Here is a 12,833-nt window from a genome sequence, read left to right as displayed (position 1 = left end):
GCTGTACCTCTTAATAAAATGCACTAAGCCCAAATAGTACTCGGTAATCGGATATCTCAAACTACGTAAAGATTCCAGATGCCATTCCCATCAAAGGCATTCTGCACATCGAAGTTCAAAAAGTTTATGCCAGAAAATCTCCAAGATTTAATTGAAAAAATGCACAAAACCAAGAAGTATCATACGACTACTTATTGGGTTATTTGATTAGGGCAACTGTAACTTCTGCAAAGGAACGTCCTAGATGATTGCAAAACATTTCGCTATTCAGAGTGATTTCTACGAAGATAATTAAAATCTATATCGATTTTCAACCTTTCCTGAACGTCAAGCATAACGCGTTGTAATTGTTTAAATCTGTTCCTTACAAAATATTTTACTTCATTAGTTTCAGCATAGATTTTAATATAAAAGAAAGAAAACTAGCATCGCTTTATTTCTGTTGTTGCTGTCGATAACAGATGATATGTCTGATGGTTCTATAGTTTTATGTAATTCAATATTTTCATCGTTCTCTTAACTACGGACCCTTCGAGCAAAGCTCTGTCGTGAATTTACGTGTCAATTCCAGAATATCAAGAATATTACAGAGCCTAGAGATTATGCTAACACTAATTCCTTACACATAGTGACTCACAGATGTCGCTAAAAAACGAATTTTATTACTGTATAAACACCGCGCAATGTACACCACTTTTGAATTCGGTCTGCATGACCGATGTTTGAGTATATTTAGTGTTTTAGATGAAATAAACGACCGATGGATTAAATGGAACAAATCTGCTTGTACTTCAAATTAAACCTAAATAATCCAAGAAATTAAATGTTAAATAATCCGAATTAAGTCAAAATTTAAAGAGAATTCAGATTCGGTGGTATTGGTGTTAAAGAACATTATCAATGATGGATTAACCAATTCTCATTGACTTTTCTGTTTGGAGACGGATTCTCTACCGTCCTTTATTGGAACCGTCAGTGTATACAGTTTTCTTTATGTTAGATGGTCGTAAAATTTTTGTTGCATGTTTTTGCAAATTAAAAGAAATTTGGTCACTTAAGAGACAATTGAAACAAAGTGGTAAACTTGAATATTTTGATATGATTGTGCAGACGTGACATTAAATGTGAACCCATAGTAGATTTGTGTCGGAACAGTCGAAGAAGAAAAAAATACTACAAACGAAAGTTGATATCAAAAATTGAAGAAGAAAGTGGTCATGTTTTTTTCTCACTCATCAATAAAATGAGTTTGGTTGATTGGTGAGTTCATCTATCGAGAAATCAATGTTTTTGTTCGTTTTCCATCTAGCCATATCTAATTAGCATAAAACTAATTCGTATGTGATTCCATCAAAGTTGTTTTGTCCAATGGACGAAACTCTGAAACAGAGTTGTTGATTGCAGCACAATTATTGATTAAATTTTGCGCTAGGAAGTTACAAGTCAAAGATTCTTCCGTGTACAAGTACATCCGTAAAAGAAAGAAAAAATATTGAAAATAAAGTAAAATCCAATTGGACCATGAAGAAACAATCGGTGAAATGAAACGTGTGTGGCTGAACAGTTTTTTATCATTTAATTTTCAGAAATATTCAGATTTCTTGATCTAAAAATAGATTTTGCCTGTATATACACTGGAATGTAAGTAAGAAAAAAAAACTTTTGTATGAAAACCAATCTCTGTTAATTTTATGAATTTTTCGTGTTAAGCAAGTGTTGCGAAACAAAAAAAAAACTGTTTCATTTATACACATTGCACGGTTTCCAAACTATCGTCGCGTATCGTCTCATAAATATTAAAGGTTGATTTGTAAGTGATACTGATATCATCCACAAGGATCGAATTTCTATTATAATTTCTAAACACAATGTAAAGACCTGTAAAACATATAAGCCATCAGAGGTCAGTAATATGCACCTATAAGGAGTATGTGTGTCTTCACCGAATAGTGCGTAAGACTAATTAAATTATAAAAATGAGAACAGATTCTTTGCGATGTTTTAAATTCCTAATTTCTGATTTTATTGATGACTCGACTCAAGCAAGTTTCTTGCTTGATGTAACGTCTTGGTGGTACAATGGTATCGTCAAATTACAAAGTTCATAATTAATTTCTCTGAATAGCAAAAAAAATTACAGAATTAAGTCAGATTTTTGATCTTCTAGAAGCCGTAGTATGATGGCCTGATATTGAAAAACATTTCACTAAATTTCAACGAATTTCACTACAAAAAATCCTCAATTTAGTGAAAATTGGTAAAATTTACTGAAATAATTCTCAATATAAGACCCTGCGGTGTATAGTCATTGAATCTATTCCTTCTTTTGTTGACAGCATCGTCTGTTTTTGGTACAAAATCTTTCAGGATGTTTGTCGTGTTTTTTCATAAGAAAAAGCTGGAATTAACTCAATGTTTGATTTCGTTTTATTTGTGCTAAATATTTCGATTACCAGTAACTATCGCACAACGTTAATTTACGATCAAACAGATGACGAATCCTAAAATCTTTTACTTCAATCTTTTTATAGTTATTCACGTATCTGTTGTGGACGGTATTTTCATCGATATACACAAGTACAATATGTTGTACATTGGCGGCATATAAAATTCACTCGAAACTTGGGTTCCGTAACCTGCATTTGCATTACCTTCAGTGTAATGTGCGAAAGTGCGGTTCAAGAATCAATCAAACACTGCTATGAATCTTTACATTTTATTAATTATCCGTGAATTTCGGTATCAAGAAACTATTCTCCAAATTGTTAGTTATTCGTCATTACATCGTCTTCCCTTGGACAAATTTTGTTGCAAATTTTAAAGCTTAGGTTTCATTCATTAGTATTATGTTTCTTTCTGTATACCTCCGAGTATCTATCAAAACTTTGTTTTAAAATTTATTATTTCACTCTACATCATGAGATGCAACGCTTTTACCTTCTAATTCAAAAACTTTTTCGAAAATCCGTCAAAAGTAGGTCGTTCGTTTAACTTTTGTCCGAAATTCCGGAGTGCTTGCATCGGGCTGCATTTCAAACTAATTATTTGCACATCGACTAGCACATTTGTGTAAAAATTTAATTTGTTCTAGAGTCTGAATGGCAAATCAGCAATTTACCAGAATTGAAATTCGTTGTGTTGTTGGCCTACATTACACACTCATTAGTTTCATAAATTCTTTAAATAATAAAAAATACACAGAGCTTGAACAATGACTTCTATTCATATGCTATGTGTACCCATCATGTAAACTATTGGATGGGGACGATGTAGTGCGCTTCAATACTAATAGGAATTACCAGTTATTTGGTAAAACAAAAGAGAAAAGTATGAAAATGCATTTTACTATGTCTTATTACGAATTGTGCGAAATAAAATTTCTATAAACGATTAAAGTTGGTATGTGCAGTTTGACCAGTGAAAGAATTAAATGAAACCTATTCCATGACTAACGAGCTTTCAAACGAAAATACCTCGAACTCTCTTAGACTTTTTTTTAAGACTTGATACCTTACCTGTAAGGTTTACCTGAAATCGACCTGAAATTACCTGAAACCTCTTTGGACCTGAACCTGATTCTAAAAATTTTGACCTGACCTGCATTGACCTGAAACTGAAAGTGGTAGTCAGATCAGGTAAATCAGGTCAGGTTTCAGATCAACCGCTGCAAGTTATCAGATATACCTGAAACCTGAACTGACAGGTTTCAGAAATTCAGGTTTAGGTCAGTTAATCTTGAAAAAATTACCTGACCTGACTGGGTCGACTTATTCCAAACCTTACTTTTCTTGAAGCATCTTGGATTCTTCTGGACGTCTGCAATTTTGTTTCAGTGTTTCCATGCAGGTCTTAAATCTTTAATATCGCCATAAATGTGAATGGTGGTCAAATGTATGACCGACCCCAAAACACATCCTTTAATTAGGGATAGAGTTCAGATTTAACTTCCAAAGATGCTTATTTCTTGAGTTATAACGTCTAGCAATACTGTGTTGCGGACGACATATGAATGTTAACATAGTGAATGAGATAAAGTTCAATGAACGTTGGTCTAATAAACGTCCTGGGGCTTTCGAACTATTTCGAAAAGAAAGTTTGCCCTTAATCTTCATCTTCAATCAGTATAGTCGTAATTTGATTGAGTCGATCAGCACTGGGGAAATCCAACTACGCATCTGCGCCCGCTTTACGTGACTATTTTTCCCTAATTGTATTAGGCTAATTCCAAACAATTTAAAAAGTTATTAAAACTGAAAATAACCCATAAAGCCAGCAACAAACAGTAAAAAGAATTCAAAACAATTACTGGCACTGGTAAATGACATTCCGTCACTCCATTTATTATTAAATTTTCGACACCATAATTGAAGCGGATATTCTTTTATTTATGCATCACAAGACAAATTCCAGCGAGTTGAATAATTAATTGAAATTATTTCGAGAGCCAGTATCAACTATTAGAAGTTGAACGAATTCGAATTCCTAAATGGAATGTATTTGTGTATTATATCTCATATCGTAAACGGGAGAGTATGAATTATTATACGAATTGAAAAGACGCTTTTCGAATGCATTGATATACAGTATAAATTCAAATATCCAGTAACAATGGAAGCATTTACTGGGAGCTCTCTTTTGATGATATATTTTACGTCTTTATGTAATGTGATCTGCAATCATTATGCGATCGAGCACGAGACATATAGGCTATTGTGCTGAGTGAATAGTTTGTTTGAACACTCTGCATGACTACACGAAATTCATTACATTATATCGGACGGATTGAAGAGGTAGTGTTGAAGTTTGGGATTTTGTTTATAAAATTTATGAATTTGGAAGTTCATTCAGTAATTGAGTGGGTTTAAGATGCAACGAAACGGACAGTGGAAGGACTACGTAAATGTTGATCAAAAATTTGCTGCAATAAATACGGAAGTTGACCACGCAATGTAATTTCAACTAGATTCAAGTTTAAAGTTTTAGAATCTAGTTAAAAGTATCGCCTATAGTGTTTAATGCAATAGTTACAAAGGATAAAAAGATGAAAAGGAGAGTTTTCGTGTGAATTTTGTTTATTCGAGGCGAAGTCATTTTTATCCTGAGTTATGTAGTGGATTTGAAATTAGTGTCTAAAATATGACAAGCATAGTCTTAGACGCATGCTGCATGTAATAGTATATTACTTCCGAGGTTCCAAGTTGTGTATTCCCCACTTGTCAAATAACAACTTAGAACCTCGTAAGTACAATGCTTTACGTGATTAGGCAATGTAAATTAAAATGAAACATGCCGTAACATAATTAGGTTGGAATGACGGCTTAGCCTGACTACCCTTTCTTGGCATAGTAAATATTCCGTAACATGTAAAATCTGTTACTTCATTCAGTTTAAACATAATCATAAACGTACTCTCCTCTCTATAAGATGTTAGTTCGAGCCCAATATTTATTTTTGTCGTCTTTGTGGATAACAGCTGAATAACCTTTTCGGACTGGTTAAATGAATACAGAACCAAAACCGAAAACAATTAATTGTTTTGATTCATAAATTCATTACAAAACACGTTTTTTTTCTACATCCGTTCAGTGCGTGCGCTTGAAATAATAAATGCATACGCCAAGGCATTCACACTATAATACTGTACATGCGAGAACGGATGTGATCATTGACTGCACATCATTTAAGATAAATTCAGAATTTTTAAATTTAAATTTTCAAAAATGAACAAAAACCACCATTTAGTTACTTCCTAATTTAGCCATATAGAAACGGCTAGTCATGGACAACATCGACATGACATATTAAAATGATAGATTTTGTGTCGAACGAATGAAGTAACAGATTTAATGATTTTTTTGTGGTAAGAAGGTTTTAATCTCACTGAAGCAGATACTACTTTTGGGAAAACATTTTCCCATATTTTCCTAATTTTTCTCAAATTTTCCATAGCTTTTACTACATTTTTCCAAAATTTCACAGAATCTTATATTTTTGGAAAATCTAGGAAAATGTGTTGAAAATTGGGAAAATGTTTTCCCGAAAATAGTCTCTTCTGAAGAAATAATGGTAAAAGTGTAACAGGTAATGAGTTGGAAACACACGTGTCACGTTTGGAAATCTTTCTATATTTTACAGTCGAACATTTACGAAAAAAATCCCAGCGAAACGTCTAATATCTAAATCGAAAAATAGACCACGTCTAACTGCTTTCTGTTTCCTTTCAGAACGAAATCTACTCATCCAACAGAATGCAACCATTTCCATTCTACATTTGCATATGACAACATATCATTGAACGGTTAAACACAATTACCCACTGAAAATGGTTGAATCCGGTGAACCAGCAGTTTTCCATCCATCCACAAATCAAGTGATATCACGGCCGAATAGCTTACTCGGTCCGGAAAAGGAGCCGGTTAATTTTAGCATAAATTTAATCGATGCTCCGCCTGAAGTTGAACAACTCGTTGACCATATCAAATCCGTAGCCGAACAATTTCTGTACCATTGGAAAACATTTCCAATAAGTAAGTAACTGTGCGCTTTGCCTAGTTTTGAAGCTAATTTTTGTCGTTTCTTTTTAAATCAAGTTCTTCCCCATCCATTGTCCGGATCGACGGGCAATGGGACGAATACAAGCAGAAGATATCGACCGATAAATCTGAGGGATTTATTTATCGCTCCACCATTCGACGAACTTGATGTGGTGGCTATGGACGGATCCGGTGAACCGAGACGACTGACAAATACACAATTGAAATCGTTGCGGGAAAAGGGGTTTGTACAGATTTTGGAACCTTGAAAACGATTTTTTTTTTTGGTTTTCATTAATTTTTTATTTTTCTCGATTTATTTTTGTAATTATACGCACCGAACTAAAATACTAACTAATAGAAATTGACTTTCTGACGTATTCCAATATAAAAATTTCTGTAAAGCTTGCAAAAGGACAAGTTTGGCAAACCAAAAAAATTAAGTTTGGCTCAATTGGAAAGCATACGATTAACGGGGTAATAAATTCAATTGTTTGTTAGCTACTGTTAGTGTTTCCTAAAAGATTCTAAATGTGATTTGGGGGATTTTAGTAAATGGAATGTATCCAGTAGCCACGTACGTCTTCGGTATATTTTCTTTCATTTTTTGTGTTCATTACAGATGATGTCAGTGACATTTATAAAAAAAATCAGCTGTTTTCCAGCTGATCCACTCATCCACTTGTTTGTATGAGTGGACCAGCTGGAAAAAAGCCGAAGCAAATTTCTGTCTCAATTTCACTGACGTCCTCTGTACTCTGTTTGTACTTACTTTTGTGTGTACTTCTGTGTCGGTCGATTCTTGTACTTCTATAGTAAAACAACTCAGGGGTATCTACTGAAAAAATTTAAATTTCCTACTTGCCTGTTAGCCAACTGTTTATATTTTTATTCATTTAGCGTTAGTAGAGCTTGATGATCATTTGAGGTGTCGGTTGATGATATAATCAGTGTACTTTGGAGAGGAATATTTAATTAGAATCATAGAAGTGGTGTCTCCTCGTATACGATGCTACAATTCGAAAGTGTGTCCCCCATTTATGTATCATTCATTTGCGTTAAAATATATCCATCGCTCTGTCGCATGAATTCGTTATTATCTAAATTGCATTATTGATGTTTTAAATGTAAGTTTTACAGGAATGCTCAGCCTTATAATGTTCACATCGTTCGTTACATCCAGTTAATCCGTGTTCCATTTGCACATACTATTCACATCTTATATTTCCATCGATCAAATGATTTTGAAAATTTGAAATTCATTCTCAACCCATCTCCAACAGGGAATTCGATGTGCCCAGTTTGAATTTTCCCGGTCAAGTACACAAGTGGCTGTTGTCTCAATTTCTCCAGAAGGGAAGACTACGTGCACACACATCGCTGCTGAACGATTTAGCATTAGCTGCTCGATTTATCATTGTCACAGCGAAAGCTCGATTGTCCGGTCACTTCTTTTCCGTAGCTCATGCCGCTAATGCTTTGTTGAAGGGACTGTTACGCCTGGTTGATATGGTGATTGGAGTACCGTCACTGTTGGCTCATAATTTGGAATACAAAATTAAAGAGGAGCGATGTCGTTACTTGGTTGCGGAGTTAGTATGCCGTGTAAGTGTAACAAAACAAAAAGGTTGTGATACCTCAACTGCTTACGATTAATTAATCAATTTATGTAGCCGGAATATGAGGATTGTATGGACTCCTTATGTTCCTACGTTAGACGTCAATTGCGTAGAGCTACAATGGAGAAATTTGATGTTGAATGTGAATCGAACCAGCCCGTTCCATATGTTTTTCTAACACCGAAAGGACAGGAAATCGATTTGAGACTATTTTCGCGCGATATTATGCGGAAGGCATTGCCAATATTGATCGGAATATTGGAACGGGAAACTAGGGGATGGTTTTTGCACTTCCGAGAGAGACTTATTGCTGAATTGCGCGAAAAGAAAATGACGGACAGTGAGATTGAAGAGGTTTGTGTTTTCGAAATCCTAAGTTTTGGATCATCTATTGATGCATGAACTTTGGTTTCAATTCCAGGAAGTGAATGATGCCGTCATGCGGGAGTACTTGCAACGGGTTTACAGCTCCATTTTGAATCACACTGAATTAGCAGATCTAGGGGAGAATATTCCCCAACTACTCGTGCAACAAGCTCAGTCAGTAGTCATAATGCACAGGTAAGTCGTACAATATGTTTGAAAGTCGACAACACTGTAGCTAATTCACTAATTCACTTTACAGGGCCGTTGAAAAGACACAAAAGGAATTGAAAAAGACGCGTCACGAGAACCAGAAATATTTAATGAACGACTATCCCGTACTATCAAAAGTGTCGCCTTGGCTACGATCAAAATTACGAGCAGCTGAATCATCGAAAATCTCCAAGTCGACATGGGCAGCTCACGAGGAAGCGATCAAAATGTGTGGTAAACATAATCTCCAGCAGACTGCCTACTTCTTGAACCGTGACCTGGCGTTTATGAGAGAACGTGAACCAGTTCTGCTGAAGGAATTGCGTAATGCCAAAACGCCAACGCGCAGTTTTCAGTGGTCGTGCCGCATTTGGTCGCCGAGTTCTTGGATAATTAAGCGAAATTTCCAAGGTCAATCGGAAATCATACCGACAGTTATTTGTCAGCAAGCCACTTCTATTGTAACGCCCAGATCAGATCCCAGTCAGCCAGTGTTTCTTATAGAAAAGGAAACCATTCGTACAACAAGCACACGTTGGCCATTATGGCGTTTGCTGAATCTATTGCAACGTGTTTGGTGCTGGACATGGAACATGATGTTTTTGTTGGGTTTCGTCGTACCATGGGATAGTCCGTTGAGCTTCCGAGCCTTGTGTTGTGTTAAGCCATTTATGCCAGACTTGGAATTGTCACAAGTTAACGGGACTTTGTTCCCTCGTAAGACCAGCATAACGCAGACGCTGGCATCCCGTTTAATTGCATTGTGGCGGCACATATCGAAATCACGGACACATTTCGAAACCGAACCGGATACTGGGTTCATCGGGAAAGGACTAACCAGACACTTGAATCGTATGTGGAATTACGTGTTTAAAGGATTTCTGGGAACCATCGTGCTTCTGTTCCTCTATCCGATTGTCTGTGTGGCAGCGTGTGCTGGCAGTATATTACTGGCTGTAACTGCACCATTGTGGATGCCGTGTGCCGCATTGATATTCCATTTGTACATGATGATCGTGTACGACTTTGACAGTCCAGATAGCTCGGAAAATCGGTACTGTGTTGTTCTGGCCGCTGTTGTTTGGAATATTCTAATCCAAGGACTTCTTCAGCCCATTGCCGCCATTTGTGTTGCCGCTATTTTGTGTCCAATTGCTTCGATTTGTGTGTTGATAGGTACGAACGAAGCGAACAACGCACGAAGTGCGTTGAGCGAAGATGATTCTAGATGCCACCTGCAGAGATCTAATTTTCAAATTTATTTACAGTTGGTCTTGCACGATATTGGTTACGCCTAACGTGGGACACACTGACCTTTCACCTTTTCATAAAAAAGTGCGGTCGCATACCAGCTAGTGATAGTTTTGCCGTTAAACGAGTAGCTGGACCTGGACTCGCGTCTGACTATTATTTTATGATTAAACCCGAGCAAGCGTTGGCTGCGTTCGAAGCGAAAATGGAATTGGATGAACTGCAAGCGTATCAGCATGCTACGGAAACATCGATTTTGCAACCACAAAAAGACTTCAGTCAATTTGTTGAGGCTTGTTTTGGTCCGTTTTCGGCTCAGCTTTCAAAAGTGGGTCCGTACAGATCACTGGAACGGGAAGGCAAAGATCTGATGAGCTCTCTGCATGAGAAGTTAGAAAAACGAAGACGTGACTTACAAACTGGTCTGACTAGTGGCGTAAAATCAAAAATTAAGTTGAACACAATGGAATTGAAGGTACGACCCACCAATTTTATGTGAGAGACCGGAAACCATTCCTTTCTTTCCTCTAGATTGCAATTCAACAGGCGGCTCACTTGCTCGAGAGATTCTATCCCGATCACGTTTTTGGCAGACTGTCCATGAGCGAAGACGAATTTTGGGACTCGAAGGTACGGAGATTGATGCCGTGGCTTTCATCTGTAGATTAATGAAAATTAATTTTTCCTCAGGGCTTACAAACTGGGGATTGGGCTGCATTGGCTGGACATTTATACGCCGACATATTTAGCTTAGACTTCTTGACTCCCCTGACCGACGCGGATACTCAATTCAAATTAGAACCTCATCCACAATTAGACTTACTGCGTTACACTGAAATGGTACAAAATGCTAGTGACACGATGGGAGTGAATGGACCAGATTTGCTAGGGAATGTCTATGCGCCACGTGGAAATATCCAGGTCAACTCGCCATATTTGGAAATATCGGCATTCAATCCGAGATCGAAGATCACGTTAAACTTTCGAAAAACGGAGAAGCGCGCGTAAGTTCAGGATGATCTTGTGTACCATGGAGTTGTACAGGTTAAATCGATTTTCATTTACAGTGACACAAAAACTGGATTGACTACACCCAGGGTACTTGCTCATCGATCTCTGACACAATCACAAAAGACAATGTCGTGGCGACCATGGAAACGAAAACCAACCGATCGTGTATCAAATGGAAAATTAATGATACCGCTACCCATACCGCATCCGGTGCACATTGCCATTGCCATTCACAATCGAGACACCGAGCAACCCATTCCGTTAGATTCGGAACTGTGCTGGGACATCCTTAGAGCTATTGAAGACTGTCACGGCGACGTAGAAGTACGTACACCTTCTCTATCATTTCCTGTTCCCATTGACTTAAGATATTTTGTTGCCATTGCAGCCCGCAAACATTGTATCACGATATCGTGGCGGAGCGGCTGAGTCCAGTTTAGATTCGTTGGACTCAACATCGAACGAATCACAATCGCAGAGTTCGAGCGGAACTCGGGGCAGCATCGAGGAAGTGGCTAACGGTACGGAAACATTACCGTGCGGTAACCGTGAGGTGAGCACAACGGTTTCGCAATCCAACCAAGAGCAAACGCCGGGCTTCCACTGGACGCTGAGCAATCTGCAAACGGCACGTCGTAACAATACCGGTGCGGTTAGAGTGGACTTGGCCAGTCCGGAGGATATCTCGCTCGATACGGACAGTTCGAGAGTAGTTTTTAGTGCATACGGTACGACGGTATAGATTTACGATGTTAACTTTTTATTGGTTCGATTAATTTTTCTAATCGCAGCATCACAAAAAAGTGAAATTTTTACAACAAATCAGAACAAAAAGAAAATGAATCGAAAATGAATTTCGAATTAAAATAAAATCCTTTCTAGTCGTTGGGTAGAGTGTAGGGAATTTTTAATATATTTGAACCCCCCCGTAATTTTAAGTGTGTAACTGATGGAAACATATAACATGGAAACATAACATAAAATAAGTATAAATGACAGAGTGATTATTTACGTGTTGGTTGTTTAGTGATGCTTTATTCAATTGTTAGATTTTAGTGTAAAGTGGATTTATATGCCAACGCACCAGTTGCGTTAATAATACCGAAGTATATAGAGTGCGTTACATGCGCAATCAATTTAATCGAATTTTTCAGAGAATTTTCTTGAAGTAATTCACAGCAGCATGGAATTATCGATTGTAGAGCTTAACAAAATAAAATTGCTTTGAACGAATGTAATGAAACGGTAACTATATAATGGAAGTGAACACTTTTGCAATGTTTTAGTTGTAAAAATGTTTGGAAAACTTGAAAAAATCGAAAGAGAAGTTATAATCGAATGTCGAATTGCAATAAACACCTCAGATAGAGCAAGACAGCGAGGAAAGCGAACCCTTTTTGATTCGTCGGTTTGTTTGTTTCTTTATAGATAATCATACCCTGAGCTGGCTTCTGATCAAGTTGATTCAGCGGTACTTGATTGTAGTAGGTACAGCACCGAATTCGAAGTCGTGAAAACGATCTGTTCTACAGCTTCAGTTTCCTTTTAAGAACTGTGGTAAGGAAAGATTTCTACAAATCAAGTCACTTTCGAAATCATTTCAGTTGTGCTACCACTGACCAATTCCACCCAAAGTAGTTTCTCATCCAGGGCTTATTGTTCGGATTTTTTTTGGAATTTTTTAAATTTCTTTTAGAATTTCTGAGAATTTTTAATATTTTTTTTTAGGAATTTTCAATAATTTAAGAATCATTGGGAATTTGTAAAAAAAATGAATTTTCAGAATTTCTAAGAACTTTTTAGAATTTCTAAGAATTTAAATTGCGATTAATAAGCCCTCATC

The 12,833-nt window shown here is 36.8% G+C and overlaps 1 protein-coding gene across 2 annotated transcripts; it reads left to right on the top strand.

Annotated features, from left to right (window-relative positions):
• The first annotated feature begins 945 nt into the window (after window positions 1–945).
• Window positions 946–12,668, top strand: LOC119068839. Of its 2 annotated transcripts, XM_037172644.1 has the most exons (13): window positions 946–1,260; window positions 6,225–6,527; window positions 6,591–6,777; window positions 6,939–7,010; window positions 7,817–8,138; window positions 8,207–8,506; window positions 8,574–8,713; window positions 8,778–9,904; window positions 9,997–10,454; window positions 10,511–10,609; window positions 10,670–10,983; window positions 11,047–11,314; window positions 11,379–12,668. In XM_037172644.1, the coding sequence occupies exons 2-13, from the start codon at window positions 6,323–6,325 to the stop codon at window positions 11,730–11,732; spliced, it is 3,846 nt and encodes a 1,281-aa protein (XP_037028539.1). In that variant the 5' UTR covers window positions 946–1,260; window positions 6,225–6,322; the 3' UTR covers window positions 11,733–12,668. The 2 variants fall into 2 exon arrangements, with proteins under 2 accessions (XP_037028539.1, XP_037028549.1); XM_037172654.1 differs by lacking the exon at window positions 6,939–7,010 and having other exon boundaries at window positions 947–1,260.
• Window positions 12,669–12,833: the final 165 nt, after the last annotated feature.

The sequence above is a fragment of the Bradysia coprophila genome, chromosome II (genome assembly GCF_014529535.1).
Source record: "Bradysia coprophila strain Holo2 chromosome II, BU_Bcop_v1, whole genome shotgun sequence".
In the NCBI taxonomy this organism is placed as follows: Eukaryota; Metazoa; Arthropoda; class Insecta; order Diptera; family Sciaridae; genus Bradysia; species Bradysia coprophila.
Note: the sequence above shows the minus strand (reverse complement) of the source record. Positions and strands in the feature narration are given on the sequence as shown.